At 41.4% G+C, this 19453-nt stretch overlaps 1 protein-coding gene across 13 annotated transcripts in view; it reads left to right on the top strand.

The window, feature by feature from the left end:
- CUX1 (cut like homeobox 1) overlaps positions 1 to 19453 on the top strand; it is a 283380-nt gene that overhangs the window by 107405 nt on the left and 156522 nt on the right. For all 13 annotated transcript variants that reach the window (XM_064467865.1, XM_064467864.1, XM_064467854.1 and 10 more), the window contains exons 3-4: positions 5310 to 5357; positions 19375 to 19453. In XM_064467865.1, the coding sequence (XP_064323935.1) occupies positions 5310 to 5357; positions 19375 to 19453 (127 nt within the window). The remainder of the gene's footprint in view (positions 1 to 5309; positions 5358 to 19374) is intronic.

Raw genomic sequence — 19453 nt, 5'->3', positions numbered from 1 at the left:
CCCAAGGAACAAACATCCCTCATACCAGCATGCTGCCTGTTCAAAGAGGGGCTGAAACCTGGCTGCCAGTTTTTGATACACGAGTTCCTCTTGAGGCCACGCCATTTTTTCTTTATATGTTGATTGAGCTGACAAACATATTCCTGCACAATCAATATGTATTGGGTTTTGTTCTGGGTTGGGTTTTTTCTTTCTTTCTTCTTTTTTTTTTTTTTTTTCTTTTCTTTTTGTAAGTTCTTACAAGAAAGTATCTGGAGTCACAACATTCGGCCCTGCCAGTTTTGAGCGCAGGGCCACTTGTTAGTTCCTTATTACATGTGGGCTAAAAAGGAAGGAAATGCGAAAGGGTAAGATGGCAGGAAAGCCGTAGCATCTCGCTGGTGATAAGGCAGCTCAAAAATAGGTTGTGACAGCTGAACTAATGATGTCACTGATGCTGATACAAGTGGGCTGCTTCTCATTATGATTTCTCTGCTAGAGACAGTGATACTCAACAGCCCGTGTGGGGCTCGAGTAGACAGTATATAGGATAAATCATAGGAAATGCAGCGCAGGAGGCATACCATAGAACATTTGCCCAGTTTTTGTTTTGTTCTATTTTACAAGAGCACAGTACTTCCGTAGATGATAAAGGTGTATAGGTCAAGCTTAGCCTTGCTGGACCACTTTATCAAACCAGGGTCATAGGGCTCTTGTTGTGACATTTACAGTAAGCATTTTGGAGGTAAATGAGATGGAGCAGTCTGTGAGGAGGTGAGAAGACGCTGTGTAGCTTCAGACCTGAAGGAAATTACAAATACAGTGTTGGTAGCCTGACCGTTGATATGTCCTTTGTACTGTACACAGTGTATTAAGATAGCAACAGATAAGTAATGTACTTTAGTTGTCAGAAAGATGCATTTGTTGCCCAGGTTTTTGCTATAGATTTATTCTCGGTTTATTTTCCATAGGGTTATTTTTAATGAGACTAGAAAGGGAGTTAAAAATTATTTGGATTCAAATTTCATTGTGTAGATACTTGATCAAAACATAAACTCATTGTTTATACTTTTGTAAACGGAAAATGTTACATTAGCTTTCAGCTATCAGATTTGATTCAGATGATGATACAGCATCCTAATTCGTAGTCTCTACTTCAGCTATTGAGTTTGTCTGTGATAGAGCCTTTTTCAGAAAACTGCTCTACCCTGATAAATCTTCCAGAGGGAGAGAACGTGCACATTTAGATGGCATGGAAAAATAGGCTAATAATGTGATTGTACAGGAATACTCAAATATTTAAATGCATTTGTGTTGATAAGTTATCATTTGTTTTAATGTTTAATTGCATGTACCCTTTTCAGCTGTTCTGCTTGGTCGCAATGATTTGCTAGCTGTATTCAAGCGCTGGAGCTGGTTGCTTTTCCTGTTTTGATCACAGCCCAGGCAGTAAAGGCCACTACACTTTAAACAGATAATAAATCATATGATGTCCTTGCTAACCGACATTACAGATTCCCCCGGGTCTGAACTGAACATCCTTCTTTCTGTTCAGTTTAGTGCAAAGAAGGTAAAATTCTATTTGATGTTAGTGTAATATTTTGAGACAAAGTCTGATGAGGAATTTTTCCAAACTGCCAAAAATAAATCTCACCAGCAGAGTTTTAGCTGGTGACTCGAGGCATATATATTCCAGACTTCTGTCTGTTTATTTTTACTTCCCTTTTGTTGTGAGCTGTCTAAAGTTTTGATGCAGTTTAGCCAAGGAAGGAATTATAGAAGTAGCCTATAAATTCTTTCCAAGGAGCGGAGAAAGGGCAGAAAACGAAAAATGGTGTGAAGAAGGTGTTTATGCCTTTTGTTACGGTGTGTGCCACTTATCCGCTGACCTGCATGGCATATTTGGTTGCATTTAAAGTACTGGAGCAAATTCCTTGCAGTTACTTTTCTTAGACTGTTTGCTCTGTGAAGATAATGGAAGTGGGATGCTCTGTCTCTATTGTTCAGCTGCAACAGATTTCAAGTTATTGCTAAGATTTCAGGTTGTCAAAGCATTTTATCCTGTTAAACTGTGTGCTCTAATGATCAGCATGTCCTAGGATTGCCCCAGATTGATTCCTGCGGAATAACCGATTGCTTGCCAGTGGGACTGAATCACTTTGAGCTGAGTTCTCCTCTGTCATGAAATGTTTTAAAAACAGTTTTCCCAACAACAAAAGCTGCTGTCTAAATGAGGCACAACACGTTTTCGCATTATGGCATGAATTGTGCTTGGTAACGTTTTGATTGCTGGGATGAGTGTTTAGCATCCTGAATTTGCTAAATAAAGGATGTGTGGGAATCAAATCTTGTACCTGAAAGCTTTTCTCCCTTTTTGACAGCTTGACCAACTGTTTTCTTGGCTTCGGGATGCCCCTTCTATTCCTTCCTCCCTCCCCCACCCCCAACAACCAACAACAACATATTTCATTATTAAAGATGAATATGAAGGCAGAGTCCTGACATAGTTGATACCATGAAATAGAAGGTGCTTCAAAACCTGCCTTTCAAAAGTATGTGCCAGATGATGCAGCTCCATAGCAGGCTCTTGGCTAGAGCTCGCCACGCACACAGAGAGGAGCAGGGTTTATGTTCTCCTGTCTCCAGAGCTGACTGTGCTTTATTTCCCTGGATGCCATTGCAGTGCTTTGTCATCTGCCAGTGTACCTAGGGTGATTTCTGATGCTTACGCCATGTGCTGATGCAGTGGGAATAATGCCCCGCTCTTGAGAGCCAGGCAAGCAAGAGACTTGGGGCCACTCTGGAATTAGATCTCCTGTATTTCTCCTTTCAGTTTTGACATCAGTTTGCTGGCTGGCGCCAAACTAGTCAGTAAATTCAGAGGCAATAGCAGGGACAAAAGCCCTAAAACCGATGATTTCCTACCAGCTGAGGTTTTTATTTCAAGAAATGTTGCTTTGCTTGGATGGTATAATTTTTCCTGATTTTATAAAGTTTAAAGGGTGCCAGTATCGTGACTGTAAATCCAATGTCTCAGCTTGTCATTTCACTGTGCATTAAAACCTGCCATGCCAGATTTTGGCCCTGAACGTGGGCATTTATTTTGCTGTTGATGGTTATTGTTACTTTCTTCAATGTCATCATCATCATCATCAGGTTACAAAGAAAACATGTTATAAAATGTGCACGGCCCTTTGGTCTTCCAGAGTAGTCAGGAAGTGGGGAAAAGCTGTTCAACCTGCCAGTTTGCTTTGGTAGAGGCATAATTTGTAGATGTTCGTGATATACAAGGACTGTATCTAACCTTTTTCTGTCCTAGAACAGACAACAGAAAATATCAGGAAACATTTATGTGACCTGTCTTGGTCTAAGAACAGAAGCATTGTTTGGTGTGGTGCCGAAGACAGAGTTTATAAAGCTGCAACATTATCCTTAGATTGATAGGGATTAGCTGCATGTTAGTGCAATAACCATGCGAGAAGTGAAATTTGGCTGATCATTTGTCTTTGATAGCTTCATTTGCATTTGCCCCCCTAAGCCATTTCTCAAGGAGTGGGAGAACTCCTGATACTCCAACTCTCTGCATGACTTGTCATTTAAATGACAAAAATAACTTCCCTCAAAAGCCTACTTTTCCTTCAGGAAAATCAGATTAAATCCAGGGCTGAGGGTGTTTTGGTGAGTGGTTTATGTCCAATATGTTGCATGACTCTAGATGTAAAAGTAAATGCACTGGAAAAGAGAATTCCCTGACTTTTTAAGGTCACCTTCTTTTCTGAAAGGCCCATGGCTTCAGTGGACCCTTTTTCTATAGAGAAAATACTTCAGAAACCTCTTCGTGAACTCTTGCATGAGGTTCAGGGTAGCTAAGGGACTGTGGCCTGTGTGAAGCTAGGAAGATTTCATGGTTTCTTAAGCAGTTTGTGACTGTCCCAGTTGTGAGCAGTATTCTCAGAGCATCATAGGACTCTTAGTTGGAGGGGATGTCCAGAGGCTAACTAGGTCTCACGTGGCCCTAAGAACGGGTCTTTAGCACCCACACTAGGTCTGGCCAGTTGTGCCTTGGAAATCTCCAAGGATGGCAAATCCACCTTTCTCGTGGGTAATCCTCATCAGTGCTGCAGTGCTAAACAATGCAGCATCATGTTATTGTTTTATACCTCTTACAGGTTTATTTCTAGCTGTAAGTGTACTATGAAGTCACTGCTTGTGCCTTGTCAGTGCAATACCACAGCAAAAATAGGAGTCCAGCTTCATGGCTGTGCATGAATAATATAGTGTCCTCTGCAAAGTTAGAGGATTTTACTCTTTAGGCATGCACATAATGAGAATTCTGAGAATTAGGACCCGAGGGAATGGCAGGAAGATGTGCCAGGGGAGGGATAGGTTGGGTATTAGGAAAAGGTTCTTCCCCCAGGGGGTGGTGGAGCCCTGGAACAGCTCCCCAGGGAGGCATCACGGCACCAAGCCTGACAACGTTCAAGAGGCACTTGGACAAGGCCCTCAGAGACACGGTGTGAATTTGGGGTGTCCTGTGCAGGGGCAGGAGTTGGACTCGATGGTCCTTGTGGGTCCCTTCCAACTCAGGACATTCTGTGATTCTAATTTGTAAGTGAATTAGATCCAAACCAGCTTAAAAGTGGAGCCACTGAGAATTTTATGCAGGATAGATATACCTTTGTTTTCCTAAATTATCTTGGTTGCTAAGTAAAAATATGCTATCAACTTTCAGAGTGATTCTGTGGGCAGTATTGTAATGAATTTTGTAGCACTAAGTATGTTGTAATTTGGAAGAAGAAATGCTGAGTTGTACAGAAACCAGTGAATAATACTGTCTTCTTCAGTGTGGCTCAAGTCAGAGCGCTCTTGAGAAAATAATAGATAAAATAGACCTTTTACAAAATGGCGACACTCTTAGTTGAAATGATGGTCCGAAGTCATCTTCCTTTAAGCCTAGCTTCCATTTGTGGAAATTTCTTTGGCGTAAGTTCAGAGGAGTAGCTGCTGTTTAGGTAGATAGAGGCATTTACTTCTAATCGCATTAGTGTTTCAGCTGAATTACAAGATTGAAGGCGTTCAGTGCTTACCCAACATCACTACAGTTTTGTTAATTAATACAGTTTGCAACAGATACAGGTACATGTCAAACTGGAAATGCAGACCTGTTCAAAATGATTTCTAGGTATACTTTTATTTTAAATCAAAGCTACCATAAAATGTGATCAGAATTTAAGTAGTATTTCAGAACTGAAAACAGCGTTAGGCAAAAACTTGACAATGACTTGTCCTTTCCAATTTTTCTGATGAAATATCTTGCTTCTGTCTTCTAGGACCTGCGCAAACAGGTAGCTCCATTACTGAAGAGTTTCCAGGGAGAGGTAAGAGCTTATGCTTCTCATGGTGCTTTCGATATTGCTTCACATGCATCTGATGTGCTGGCAGTCTTTCAGCGTGACCCGGGTGGGTACAGAGCCCTTGCACAGGGGGCGTTGCAGGGGTTCAGCCCTTGTGCATTTTGCTGTGTGCAGGATATGTGTGTGGTACGCTGGATTTGTGCTGGACAGGCTAAACTGGTCCAATCACTTTGCATTCAGCATACCTGAGCATAAGCTTTACCGTTGCAGTGACTCAGGTGGCACATGCTAACTCGCTATGCCTTGGTGACTTGGTGGTTTGAACGCTTAATGAACACAATGTAATATATGTATACAAAAATATGAAGATACTACAAACAGTTCTCACTGTAAACCTTTTCAGCTGTAAAACATCGTGTTCTAGAGGGCTTGATGGAAAACCTTAAGCTGGCAGGTGTTTGTTGGAAAACCAATGGAAAGCGTTAACAGCTCTGGTGCTGGCTCTTACTTTGATTTCTCTTCACACCACTCCACTAAGAAACACATGATTAGAGCGATCACAAGTTTAAAAGCCAACTGTTGTTATTTTGAAGAATTTCTATAGCAAAAGGCAGCTGGGCCAATTACAGAATTTTACATTTTAGCTGTGGACGCACTGAAGCGCTCACTTCACGTGAGTGCTTAGGCCAGATGGGAGCTGTTGTACTGCCTCTAGGAAAACGCCATGTATGAAGTTTGCAAATTATATTTCTCCTTACAAAGATCAGTGCCTGCGTGGGGTGGTAGATTTAGGTTTTAGCTCACACTCTGTTACATGTTGTAGAGCTCTGCTCTTAAAGATAGCTGTGTTAAAGCAACAACACTTTTTACTTTCTCGTCTGTAAGTTGTTGGCTGATTTTTATACTGTTGCAGTTCCCATCAGAGCACAGAGAAATTCAGGAAGGTGTTTTCAGAAGTCTCCACAGGGAACGAGGTGCACAACTCCTGTTATTCGTAATGAGGGTTGCATTTCTGATTACTTGTACGTCCTGTTAAATACAGATCCCAAATAGGCAATAATTCCTCATGTTAAAAGCAGTATGATGTTGTTTATTTTACAACTCAATTTCCCAAGTATTGCTAGAAATAAATAAATAAACAGGACAACTTTGTCCTTGATATAACTAATAGTAATTTGTGAGAACAAAGAATGACTTGTGTGAGTCTGTTTGCCAATGGAAATTTACACTTTAAAATTGCTCCGAGTGGATTGCAGTGTTCTTAAAACCTTTTCACTTTAGTTTCAAACTTACAACACGCTGACTGAAAAGTGTATGTGTGCTTTCAGCACTGTTCTATAACGAAGGCAATGTCTGAGGATCAAGTAAGAATCATAAATCCAAATTTGGCTACAGTGAAGGTAGATTCTCTCGTTAGCTCTTGCCTGTTGGAGACAGCTCACCGTTACCTTGGTATGGCTCACACACGCTCTTCTTCTGGAGTTTTGCTTCACTAACGTAAAAGTGAAGTTTATGTTGGTGTAAATTCACCTCACAAATTACAAGAGTAAAATTTGTTGGTAGAAATCCCCTCTTAGGTAAATGAAGCACAATTACAAGATTGTGCTGCTGAATTTCTTAGCTGGTGATTGCAGTCTTCCTAATCTAGACAGGGTTTTAGGAACCTAAAAAACCCTGAACTAATCACGACTGACTACAGAAGTGTAGAACATTAAACTGTGAATTGTGGTATTGGATTATAGCTGTAATTACTGTATCTTGTTTTGGAGACAAACCAAAATACCAAGAATATTAGCCTGTTCCATTGAGTTGTATTTTATGGTTCAATATATAGATTTGGTTTCTGTTTATTGTTAAGTCTGACTTTATGAAAGATCATGAAATGAGCGCTCCAGGTAGCTCAAGAACAAACTGTGGTAAGCGTATAGGCTTTTCTGCATTTCAAATCCACTGGAGGTGCCATGTCTTACTCTCCCCCGAGACGGCTCAGCAAGCAGTATATCTGGGGGCAGGACACCCACCCCCGAGCTCCACAAGATTGCCTTGCACTAGCATGAGTGTTACCTGTTAGGTGATAGCTAACGTCCTGGGAGGTGGTGGCAGAAGGGCCTTTTGGTCACACAGTACCAGCGCTTTGGGACATGAGCGAGGAGGAATAGGGAGTGATCTGCTCATAAGAGGTTCCCTGCTTCTACTACAAGGACTTGTTATCAGCCCCAGACTAGGGTAGTTTTTAAAAAATCAACAACAGGAGTAAGTAAATAAAAGAGAGGTAAGCAGAGAAGTAGTGAAAACAGATGTTTCTAGAAGTGTCTTCTGCTGGGGGGAGAGAGGGTCCTAGAGCAGCAGGTAGGGAATGCTGTAGGAGTGCTCTGGTTCACACCTCTGGGCACTGTGGTTGGTACTACTGAACTTCAGAGCACCACCGCCTTCTCATTGCTTTCTCATGTGGAGGCTAGGACACAAGATTCTTGCCTGATGCAGCTTCTCTGGTTACTGTCTCCACCACATTTTTGCCTCTGACTTCTATCTCCACCCCTACTTCTATTGCCCCATCCTTTTCTTGATCCCTAATGACAGAACTAAGTCGGTGCTTTTTGCATGTCCACGTAATATTAAATTATGAATCTGCCTCAGCAGGGAGGCAGGCTTTTGCAAATCCTGTGTGGGATGACTGTGCTTCACAGGGCTCTGGGCACTAGGGAGGGTCAGAAGATCAGAAAGGACAGACAGCTCCCTAACCGAAGGTATTTGAGTACCTTTACATGGATATTGCTGTGTCCCTGCCTACCTCAGAACTGGCTCCCCGCCTCCTGTCTTGCCTCAGCACTTTTGCTAGTGTGATCCCACAGTGAGCACAAAGTTTTCTTTTTTCCCCTTTTTTGCTGGCTTAGTTTTCTGCCAGGTTGGTTCACTGGAGCAGCTCATGGCAGGCGCCTGCTGGGCAGGGGAGAGGCCAGGAGAGCAAAGCCAAGGGCAGGAAGAGTGCAAATGTGCCAGCTTAGGTTGACTTAAACTGTCCTTGAACTGTACCCTCGGTGAGCCTGACGTGACTTGGAGAGAGGTTAACTTAAGCTCACGTATTTAAATATCCTCCCGAGCATGTTTTATGGGACATCTGCTTGTAAACCTGTGGCTAGCTGACATTTTTTAAATAAATCCACAGGTCACTTTAGCCAATTTTATTTTTCTGTTTCAGCATGGATATTGATACTCTTCCCCCCCCCGCCCTATTTTCCCTTTTTACAATATGAATTTATAAATAAAACCCCTGGATCCAGAACATTCTGTATTCCATAGATATTTATCTTGTTAATTCAGATGAAAACTGTTCCAGTTATCAAATATGCAGTTTCCATTAGTAGCTGGAAATAACTTTTTTTGCAGCTTTAAGTAACTTGGGTTTTTTTATGACAGTTAAGGTAAAAGCATTATGACATGGAATTTAGCATCCTACAAATTTTAAAATGCATTCCTAGTTCAATGTGAGGCCCTATTAATTCATCACTGGAGTATAATTTTGTTATAGTACTTTTTCCTTATTTAGGATTTTAATGGAAAATTGAATGCAGGTTTCGGTGGGTTTGGTTTGTGTTTTTTTTTAATTATCAGAACGTTGTGTCTGATTCAAAGCTGATGGTACTGTTCTTTTGATTTTTGTGGGTAACTTCTCTAGCTTTCCAGGAGGATTTAAGGTCTGGATGGTGCAAACAGGCTATTGTGAGCAAGACAGTCAGAAGTCATTAATTTAAGAGTTGTAAAATTCCTGTCATTTCTATCTTAATTCTCTCTCTTCCCCCTTCCCCCCCCACCTTCCCATTAACCTGAGGATGCAACTTATTAATGGTTGGTTTACCATATGCTGGGCTAAGCACAGGACAGAATCAGAAAAGGCTAAAGAGCTTTATCATTCAATCATAAAATGATTATATATCATTTTCAAGTTGGCAAAGCATTCCTTCAAGCAGCCATCTAAATAATCTGTGTTCCAAGTAGGTCATTGTGCTTTACCATGTTTACATCAGTGGATGTATATATTTGTACATGAAGTATTAAAAAAAAAAAAAAAAAAAAGTAATGTTCTTGAGCTGTGTTAATTTACAGAACTAAAGTTGTGGTATGGAAATCTTAATGTTGGAATCCGTATTTGTGAAGTCATCAAATAGATATTTTAAGGCTGGGAAAGGATTTCCTGAGGTCATTAGCATTCTTTTCATGTGGCATAAGAGTACTGTCCAACAGTAATGCAGTAATCCCTCATTTGGAGAACCCTTTAAGGCACATACTCCAAAACAACACACTGGACTTTATTTCTGTGAAAACCATTTCTCATATTCTTCTCACAAAGCAAGTACTTTTAAGGATATTGTTATTCTGATGAGACTACTCTGGCTCCCCACTTAGCTGAATTGCTCTTTAAACTATTAATTCAGTCAGTAGAGTAATTTAATAATCTTCAATATACAGACAACAGAAGCTGAAAATCAGTTTGGTGTGCTGGAACTACTAATCATGCCTTTGAAGGAGTACTCTAACTTCAGACCTACTTTTCTTCTGCATTTTGAAGGGGTATTCCTGAGCTGATATTCTTTTTTTTTTTTTTTAACCCCCTTTAATTTCCTTATGTTAAATTTACAAACCTAATTAATACAATTTCTTTCCTGTAGGTTCACTCCATGATGGCTCAATTAGAGTAGCAGTAGAACTGTGGTTCAATATTCAGGCCAGCTTCATAATTGAAAACACATTTTCGTCTCAAAAGCTGCAGCTGGTTTGGTTCTGCTCATGCAGAAAAGGATATAACCTTGCATAACATAGGAAATGAACGGTTGAGAGAGAAGCCAAATTCAATTTCAGTCAGATATTTTGAGGATAAGTCCATGATCTATGGAAGCAAGGGAATGAAAAGTGTGTGTATGTGGAAAGCAGCATATTCAGCACTCTATTAATCACGGCTAGCCTGGGTGCTGTTGTGTGCTGTTGCGTTAGCACTGATTCTAGTACAGAGGCTGGAGAGCAGCCAAGCACTCCAGAAGTTAACCTCTTAAAGACCCTGAGCTGCCTTCTGTTGAATAAATGTAATTTTGTGGTCAGAAATAAATGCTTGTGATGTAGCAGGAGCTTTGAAAACAACAGCGTGGCAAAGCTATTACAAATTGCTCTGTGTTGGGGAAGTCAACAGCATACATCAAAATTCAGAGCTCGCGTCGTGCTGATTTAGGCCCAGAGCTTTCCTGCTTTTCAGTGAAAGTCCCGTTAAACACTCCATGTAACAAAATGGAGAAAACGTAATATTTTTGGAGGGTAATTGTTTTCTTTTAACGTCCACTCCACAGGGCGTGGGTGGTGGGTAATTTCCTTTGTATAACAGGAGCACGGGGACAGTTTTGTGCTTCGTCTCCATTCTGTTCCCTGATGCTAGCAGGGAAGGGCGCACAGCATGCTTTTGGGGTAACAGCGGCACAGCAGCGTTTCATTTCTTTGTTTACACAAGTGTGTAAATGATTATTTATTTATTTTTGGCTGGCTTGATTGCAGTTTAAACAACATCTTTCCTGAGGAAGGTGATTTAAATATACTTCAGCATCTCAAAGGCAGATGCGCCTTCCCTGATGAGCATGTAGGATGTCTGCTGCTGCCACTGGGCTGTGGGGTCTTGGGTCAAAAACATCCCTAAGAGAAGAGAGACAACTCCAGACTGATGGACAGAACTGTAGAAACTCTCAAATACAGTCAGAGCCGCTCCTGTGCATACCTCTTTCTTCTTCCCATACTGATACCTTCCTGGGACAAACCTCAGCTCTTGGGATAACAGGCAAAGTCCCAAACCTAACGTCCACAAGCAATAGGCACCATGCCCCTTTCCGAAGCTCCTGCAGGTTCACTCCATCCCATACAGTGTGCAGGCAAGTCGTACTGAGACAGCAGTTACTACTAGGGTAACTTTAGGGAGGATCAGCCCAAATCCTCTTATTTTTATGTAATTGACAAAGTGCTGAAATTTCTGTTGGCAGCTGGTGGGCTGTCTATATTAAGGCCCGCTATGCCGCTGCCACGCGTTTGCTAAATGCTAACAGTGGTGGGAAACTATTTATGCGAAATTCAGACAGGCAGCACTGTTTCAGTTCACAGTGTCAGGAGTATCTTCTCATCATTTTAAAAAAAGAGAGCTTGAAGTGTGCTGGAAGGAATGGGGATGGGAGGGCTGTGCTGGGTGCGGTGTTCTGCCAAGCGTCGTTATAATCCAGTCCCTGTTTCTCCAAATACAGAATTATTCCTGTATTTATTACAATATTACTATGAGGCTCTATACCAGCCAGTGTCTGGTCTTGCGTTGCTGTAACAGAGAAGCAAGAGGATAAGCTCAGTATAAAATATTAGCAAAAGGTTATGTTTTGGTATTTATGTGCAGGTGGATTTTGCACAAAGGCAGTTAATGAGCTCATTCTTGCAAGGATTCCTCTGCCCTAATTTTTTAAATACTTAAACAAAAGTTTGGATCATCCATAAGGCAGAAAAGCAATTGTGGGTTCTAGCTCACTGATCACGGAGGCAGGAGGAGAGGCCGGACAGGTGAAAGCACCCACTCACTTTACTGTGTAGCTCCTTCTCCTGCTGGGAAGCTGGGGGTGATGTCGAATAGCACAGGCTGCTGTGACCTGGCAGGAGCACCACTTTCTCTCCTTCGTCCCCTGCCCCAGTTTGCCACACCAAGCATGGCTGGGCTGGCCCCGGCAGGAGATGTTCTCCATCCCACCTTGTGCTCTTGCGGAACCCTGAGGATCAAAAGTGGCAAGCTCTGCCATCTCCCTGGTTAGTGGCGTAGTGAATAATTGGCTGATCTATTCCCTAGAAAGATGTTCTTTCAATTTTTGGGGAAGTACACGTCCCCTTTTTGGAGGTCGTCTTTTTCTTACTTCCTGCCATGTGTTTTACCTTTTTTTGCATTAAAAATTTTCACAACTGGCCTGTGCAGACTGAGGAGAGGGGCCAGGATGCAAAGTATAGAATTACAAGGGTAAGTAATTATTTATGTGCATGAGGTGCCCCAGCCAAATTGGGGCACCCAAATGTGGGTTCACACAGGGTTCTTATACCCATCAAATGTTCGGGTACAACACGATTTGACCGATCACTAGCACCCACACTACTGATCAGAGAAAACTTTGCAAAATCAACCGTATTTCTGCAGTATTCTTGCCACTTGTCAATTGATCCAGATGTCTCTGGAGTCAGTCTTGCTAGGGTCACTTATCTACGACACCAGAAAACACTGGGAGGCCTTAAGTAATGTTAGGGGGGCTGGGATGCCAGCATTATCTTGGTTGTCCAGGGGTATCCTCTGTCCTTCATGGACAGCTCTAAGTTTCCAAAACGCAAAATCCTTATTTCCAAGGCTAGGCGGTCCTTTAGTTTGCTTTATTTAAGCATGAACAATACCAAAGTCTCTAGTAAAATTCTACTACCTCATTATGTTACACTATATATTATGAACTTATATATATATATATATAAAAGTTAATACACTTTTATACTATAAAGACTGATTGGTAGAATATTTAAGGAAGGGAATTTTCATAACATTTGGCACTTTGACCCTCCTTTTGCCATCCATTTTTTGTCACCCTGGTTTCACACCATACCCAATCCGTGCCAGTGCAGGACTGATGCTGGTAAGTGTCCTTGCCCCAGCCCTGAGTGCCCACCTCCTCCCTCGTGCTGAGTCTAGGAAATGCACAGGATGAGTCAGTTCAGTTTGCCGGCATGATGGAAAATAAATTCTTTCTCTCCTTCATTGCTTAGTTTTTCATCAAGTCAGCGAGCTGAATCATGCTACAACAGTGCGATTGCTAGAACTGATGCAAGAGGAGCAGGAGCCTGTGGCCTGAGGCAGGAGGAGAGAGCAGGGCTGCTCCGTTTGGTGCCTGCCTGACGGATGGATTAGGAGTCGAGCAAGAGCAGGAACTGAGAAAGGCTGCTCAGAAATGCAGAGGAGTGAGGAGGGAGACGCATGGGTTATCAAAGGATCCAGGAGAGGTTCAGCAGTGATAGCAGACCGACTGCCGCAGCGATCTGAAGGCAGGGTGGCAAACAGTAAAAGCTATTTGAACAAAGCTGTCATTCTGCTGTCAATATCTTGAGGCACATGTTGGGCTGGCTGTTTTGCTGGGAAGGAAGATCAAGGGTTGGAAAAGCAACAAGAAGCTGTCCTGTGAGAATGAGGGAGCTGAGCTTTCCTCAGGGGATGGCAGCGTTGTTTGTCTGGGAAAATCAGGATTTATCTGGGCATGAAAGGAAGAGAAGGTTTCGAGGGTTCAAGGTTGCAGCTGTTTCACAGTGGAGGGAAGCAGAACTGAAAAGCTGAAGGATTTGAGTCCTTCGTAAAGCTCTCTTAACTTGAGGTTAAACCAACAAGCTGGTGAGGCAGGCATGCTCTTCCCAGGCTCTTTCCTGGTAGTGTACCTATGCACTGCACCCAGGCAGCTTTGTGAAACAGATTGGTATTGTATCCACTGTGAAGTCCTTATTTTTGTTAAAGAATTCATAGCACAGCCAAAATGTACACCATATGCTTTAAGCAGCTGCACAGGAATAATGTCTTTTTAATTTTGCTTCTAAAATCTTTTAATTGCAGCAAAGATAAAAATAGTATCTTTACTTCTGTCAGCTGCAGAATAAAGTATCTGGGATGATAAACTATATCTTTTTATTAATTTGTAAAATTATAATGTAATATTTTTATTAATACAGATATCTGTTGGTATTAAGAAAGGGAAATCAAGCCAACTGCACGCACACCCTGTGTGCTTCCTAATCCACAGGCACAGAGTATGTCGTAGGGCTGTTGCAGTGCACCACCTTAGCAACTGATGTACTGTTTTGTATGAAAGAGGAGCCGAACTCTATTGTAATGGCTTCAAAGAAAGGCCGATGCCATCGCGTAGGATTAATAATGCTTGCCATAACAGCCATTTGATTCCAAGGCAGAATATAGCATGGCTTAAAATAATGGTGTGTTAATGAGTTGCTATCATGCTTTTCCCTTTGTTTAATACGTTTCTTACAAGTCTTAATGGCTTTTTGGTAGCTCAAAGTAATTGAAGACAAATGGAAAAACTTTGTGATGCAAAACAATACAACAAAAGATGTGTAAAGGAGCTGTGCGCGTGAAGGGGGATGGGTGTCTCGTTACGGCATCTATTTATTAAAAATCAGAACAGAAAAATAACTTCTGTGTTACTCGATCAGTTAGTTCCAGACTGGGTGCAGGACAGTAATATACTTACCTTTTGTGTTAAGATGGCTAATGAGAGTGAGAATAGGAACTCAAGAACAGTGAGGATGAGTAGAAGAGTTAAGACTACAAAATTCATGTTTAGCATAGTCGTGTTTGAGACACTTGATATGCAGTTAATTGTACTGCAAGTAAATCACCAATACTTCGGTAATGCCGTACAGACACAGAAAGCAGTGTCATACCTTCACCAAGGCGTTGTCTTCGGGATGCCGAGTTGTCTAACAACAAAAGAGAAGCACAGCAGTGCTGAGTGATCCCAGTCGACCTGTCAGGAGCAACACATCGTGGCCATGTGCCCGTCTCATGCTCTGCAAATGTGTTAATGTGCTGATATCTATAAGTTCAGAGAATTTAAGTGTTGATGCAGATACGCCAGCATCTGGCAGTCCCAGCTTTCTTGCAGTGAGCTTTATCTTCCTGTTTCATCTTTAAATTCAGAAGTACAATTGTGCAGCCTTCTATCTGACTGCAGTGGATGAGACAAGACCACATGCAGTACAGCACGGAAGAGCATCCCACTTCTGCAAACCTGAATACAGAATCCAGGTGATTTGTGGGGCAGTAGACATCAGACTTTAATTAACGAAGAAATTTCTTAGTGCATAAAGAGTGACAGACTCCAAAATAAAGCCATAGACTTTACTTCTATGTGTTTGAACTTGACTGGACCTAGCTGAAGAGGAAAGAGGCAGTGTTCAGACAAAACTACATTCAGCATCTTCCCTGACACAGGTGGCTGGATTTATGGTGCTTAGCTAAATGTGGAGATAAAACCACTGATTTCATTGACAATCTTCTGATTTTAGCCAGGTGTAGTAGATATTAGACTGTGACCAAGCATTCCTAAGATAGGCTGGCTGTGCTATAGGAGTAGCACACCAGCAGTATCGGGCAACAGCTGTCGTTCTGGGAAGGGAGAATAGGAGCAGCCCAAGACAGTCTTCCTAGAGAAGCTGGAGATGATGATTATGGAAGGGAGGGGTGTCATTCAGCCTCCGGGATGAACTTGGTACCCTGAGCAACAACTCACGAAAGCACCTGACCTGGAAAAATAAGGTGGGTAAAGGGAGGTCTGCTCTCAAACCGGCATCTTGCTGTGGCTCCCTCCATGTAGCTCCGGTGATACTTTAAAGGTGAAGAGTGTGCTAAGGAGGGAGGATTCCTAGTGTTTCATTTCTGTTATCTCAGTATAGCGCCAGTGGTATTATCAAGACAAATAGGATGCCAAAACTTAAAAGTGAACATATGTTTATGGGGGTGGTGGGGAATACAGAGGTCACCGTTGTTTCTTTCTAGTCAGAGAAGACATAATGGGGACTAGTTTAGATAAATTAAGATTTGGAGCTAAGCTCATGTCAAGACTACGCTAGTGTAATTATAAGTTGACTTCTTTCATGGTCCTTGAAGTTTTTAGAGTCAAATAAAATGTTCAGCAAAAGTTTTATTATGTAGTTCAACTGTTCTAATGTGAGCTGATTGCAGCTCATCCTTGTTGGCTCCCGAACCAATTTTACCTTGATTTGAAAAATTTTCAGTGAACTTCCAAATACTTACTTCCATATAATTTCAGTGCTCTGCTTCCTCTCTTTCTGGACTTCATTTATACTTTGCTATTTTCGATGTCTTTTTCATCCCATATTTCCTATTTCCTTACAGAGCTGGAAGATGGCAGACTTATTTTTTTTAATTCCAGTTAAACTTGTCGTGCTTTTTCTAAATTTTATTTTAAGATAAAAATAGCTGCAGTGCTCACTTTCAATAAAACTTCAAACCAGACAGATTGATTTTTTTTTTTAATTTTTTTTTTTAACAACTGGTGGGATCATTTGGAATTCTGGTTCTGCACTGGGGGAGGGGGGGTAAGTGTGAAAGTTCCTGTGATTTACTAACTGCTTCCATCAGAAAGTCTTTGATCTCCCTGGAAGATGTTGTTTCAATTCTGGTTTATATTTCAATCACTATATAACTGGTAAGGAGTGAACAAACCATACCTTTTGTAATACTTAGGGAGAATATAAGTACAAATGCCCGTTATTGAAACAGGAAAAAAAACTGTAATAGGAAAACAAATCCATCCTGTTATTTCACAGAAATGGAAGCATTTTTAATGCTTTGGTTTTCATCAAAGGGGCAAATGAATTTTTCAAAATACAGTACAGAATTGGTTCTGTAATGCTAATTGTATTTAATAATAGTAATTTAAATTTGGCTGTACTCTGCTGAGCAGCAGAGAGAGAAAATTGTAGGTGGGAACGTTAAAGTCCAGAAGTCGAACATATGGTGCACTTTGGCCTTCAAAGTCTGTCTTTATGTACCCATGAAATATCTCAACTGCAAAAGTCTTTCTGATGGCTGCCCCCTCCTTTCTCGCCCGTTCGCAAACGGTGTTTGATACTCCCAAGCATTGATTTACACTACCCGGTGCCTCTCTGTCTTTGGCAGGTTGTTCCATATTCTAATTTCAAATATGCTTTGTGTGAAAACGTTCTAACCGAATTACTTATGTTCTCATTACCTAATGAGCATCAGTCCATCTGTGATTGCTTGAATTCAAATTAATAAATGGGTTATTCACAACCATCAATCCGTTGCTCTCCAGCACATCATACGCCCTGTGAGATTCCAGTGCCTTTCTGTAGCCTTTCTTGGTAAACTCTAAAAGACAAGTATGGCCAGCATTTCTTGTGAATTTATATCTGCTCTCCACATTGTCAGTCATTTTGGCCTCTGCTGCTTGTTTATCAACTTTCCAATGCCTGCCTTTTTTTTTCTTTTTTTTTTTTTTAAATTGATAAGAGAATGTTGCAAATAGGTCAGGTTTCAGTTACGCTACACCACCACCACGCTGCTCCAGGAACTAATCCACATTCTGGGGGGAGGCGAGCAAAATGGGAATTCGGCTTGTTTCTCTAAATACAGTCTTCTCTTGTGGTACAACCACTTGCTTCTTTACAGGCACTCGCCGTACCTCAAGATTTCATTGCTGCTGCCAAACGCTGTCCAGATGCTTTCCGTGTCCTTATTTTCCCCCATGACCCCTCCCCTCGAGTATCTTCTTGGGCTATACGTTGTATATTGTGCTTCTGTGTAATTTCTGCGATTGTCCTTGTCCTTTGGTTTTCTGGCCTTAATCCTCTCTGTAATGATCTCTACAAGTCACTTACCAGCCATAAGACTAATCTATCCACGTCACGTGCCGTTCCTGTGCACTTCGCGCCTGACTCCCTCCATTATTTTAATCATCTACGTTGTAGGATCCCCCCCCCGCCCCAATTCCTTCCCTTCGCAAAGTCATTTTCATACAAAGTAAACAGAAGTGGCACCAAATCTGACCCTGTAGCACCCTCCTGCTTATCTCTCCTCCTCCCTGCACCGCTTCCTTTCCCTGGCACCCTCTGCTTCCTGTGCCGGAGCGCTCTGCAAACCACTGCAGCTGGGCGGGTTCGTAGCACGCTTTCTAATTCTGCAAATCTCCCTCCCCTGTAATAAAATATGAGATACTTTCCTGAAATACAGATACAGTAAACTCTGTCTATTGTTTCTGCCTTATCTACCAAATCAATAATGTAGTGAAAGAATTGAAGGACGTTTTTCAGACAGGACCTTCCTTTTTTAGTACATGTTGATGTACACACCTTTCAGTGGTTTCATAATATTAACTGGTTTTCAAATACATAGAAGAATTTATATCAGGCCTTTGTATCCGTAGTTCTTCAGATCCTTCCTTGCTTTTTATTAAAATATGGGAACGATAATCTCCATACTTCTAGTTTCCTGATGTCGGTGAACTGCTGCAGAACCGTGTCGGGCTTTACTGTTTCCTTTCTGTCTCTTTCTGCTTCAGCATATTAATTCAGTGGGCCTGGTCTTGGGTTGGTTTTGTTGTTTTTGACAATATTTAGTAATTGTAAATCCTTTGTTTTCTAGTACATTGGGAAAGTATGTGTTACCAAAAAAAGCTGTTGTGGAATAAGTATTTTATTCTCAGAACCATAATGCTGCATTTCCTTCTAAAATGAAGTCTTAGATGAAAAGACAGATTTAGAGGAAAATCACAGGTTGTATGAGGTAGTGGTTTCTCTCACCTGGGCAGACAGCTTCTTAGATTAGCATTGCATGTATTACGAAATACAAAGAGAAGCCAGTCAGAGGAGCATGGCTTGAGCTCGCAAGTGCAAGACAGTATGGACTCTATGGGTCTGTGCCTAAGATTTATTAGAAAACTTATTTGCATGTAGAAATTCACAGTTGTTCAGTGTTAAGTATCACAGGGGACCCAACAAGTACATCTTTTCATCCTCTCAAAGGCTTAGTGGAAATCATGGAAAAACATATTTGCCACACTGAAGGCAGAGTGTGCATCAGAAGTGCACGTGGTTCCCATTTGTTGTGTTAGATCTTAATAAGCGGTAAAGGAAAACAGTTGTTGAGGAGAGAACCTGCCTGGCAAACGCCATGCTTTGTATAAAGATTTAAAGTAAAGAATCACAACAGACAGTAGTGTTCATAAAAATATTGATGCTTGCTATTGTGCTGAAACAGGACTTTAAATTATATTCAGTACAAACGTACCAGAAATATTCTTACAAGGCTGCTTCTATAGGAGCTGTACACAGGAGACTCGAGTTCCCTTTTTGTGTATTAGCTAGTTGTATATGAAATATATTCATTTATTTTTATAGCTTGGAGTGTAAGATTTGTATTGAAATAAGTCTAAAAGCCTTCTCTCATCACCCCTTTTAGATTGACGCATTGGGTAAAAGAAGCAAAGAAGCAGAGGCAGCCTTCTTGAATGTTTATAAGAGATTAATTGATGTTCCAG

This window comes from Phalacrocorax carbo, chromosome 17 (genome assembly GCF_963921805.1).
Source record: "Phalacrocorax carbo chromosome 17, bPhaCar2.1, whole genome shotgun sequence".
NCBI lineage: Eukaryota > Metazoa > Chordata > Aves > Suliformes > Phalacrocoracidae > Phalacrocorax > Phalacrocorax carbo.
This window is presented reverse-complemented; position numbering and strand designations above follow the sequence as displayed.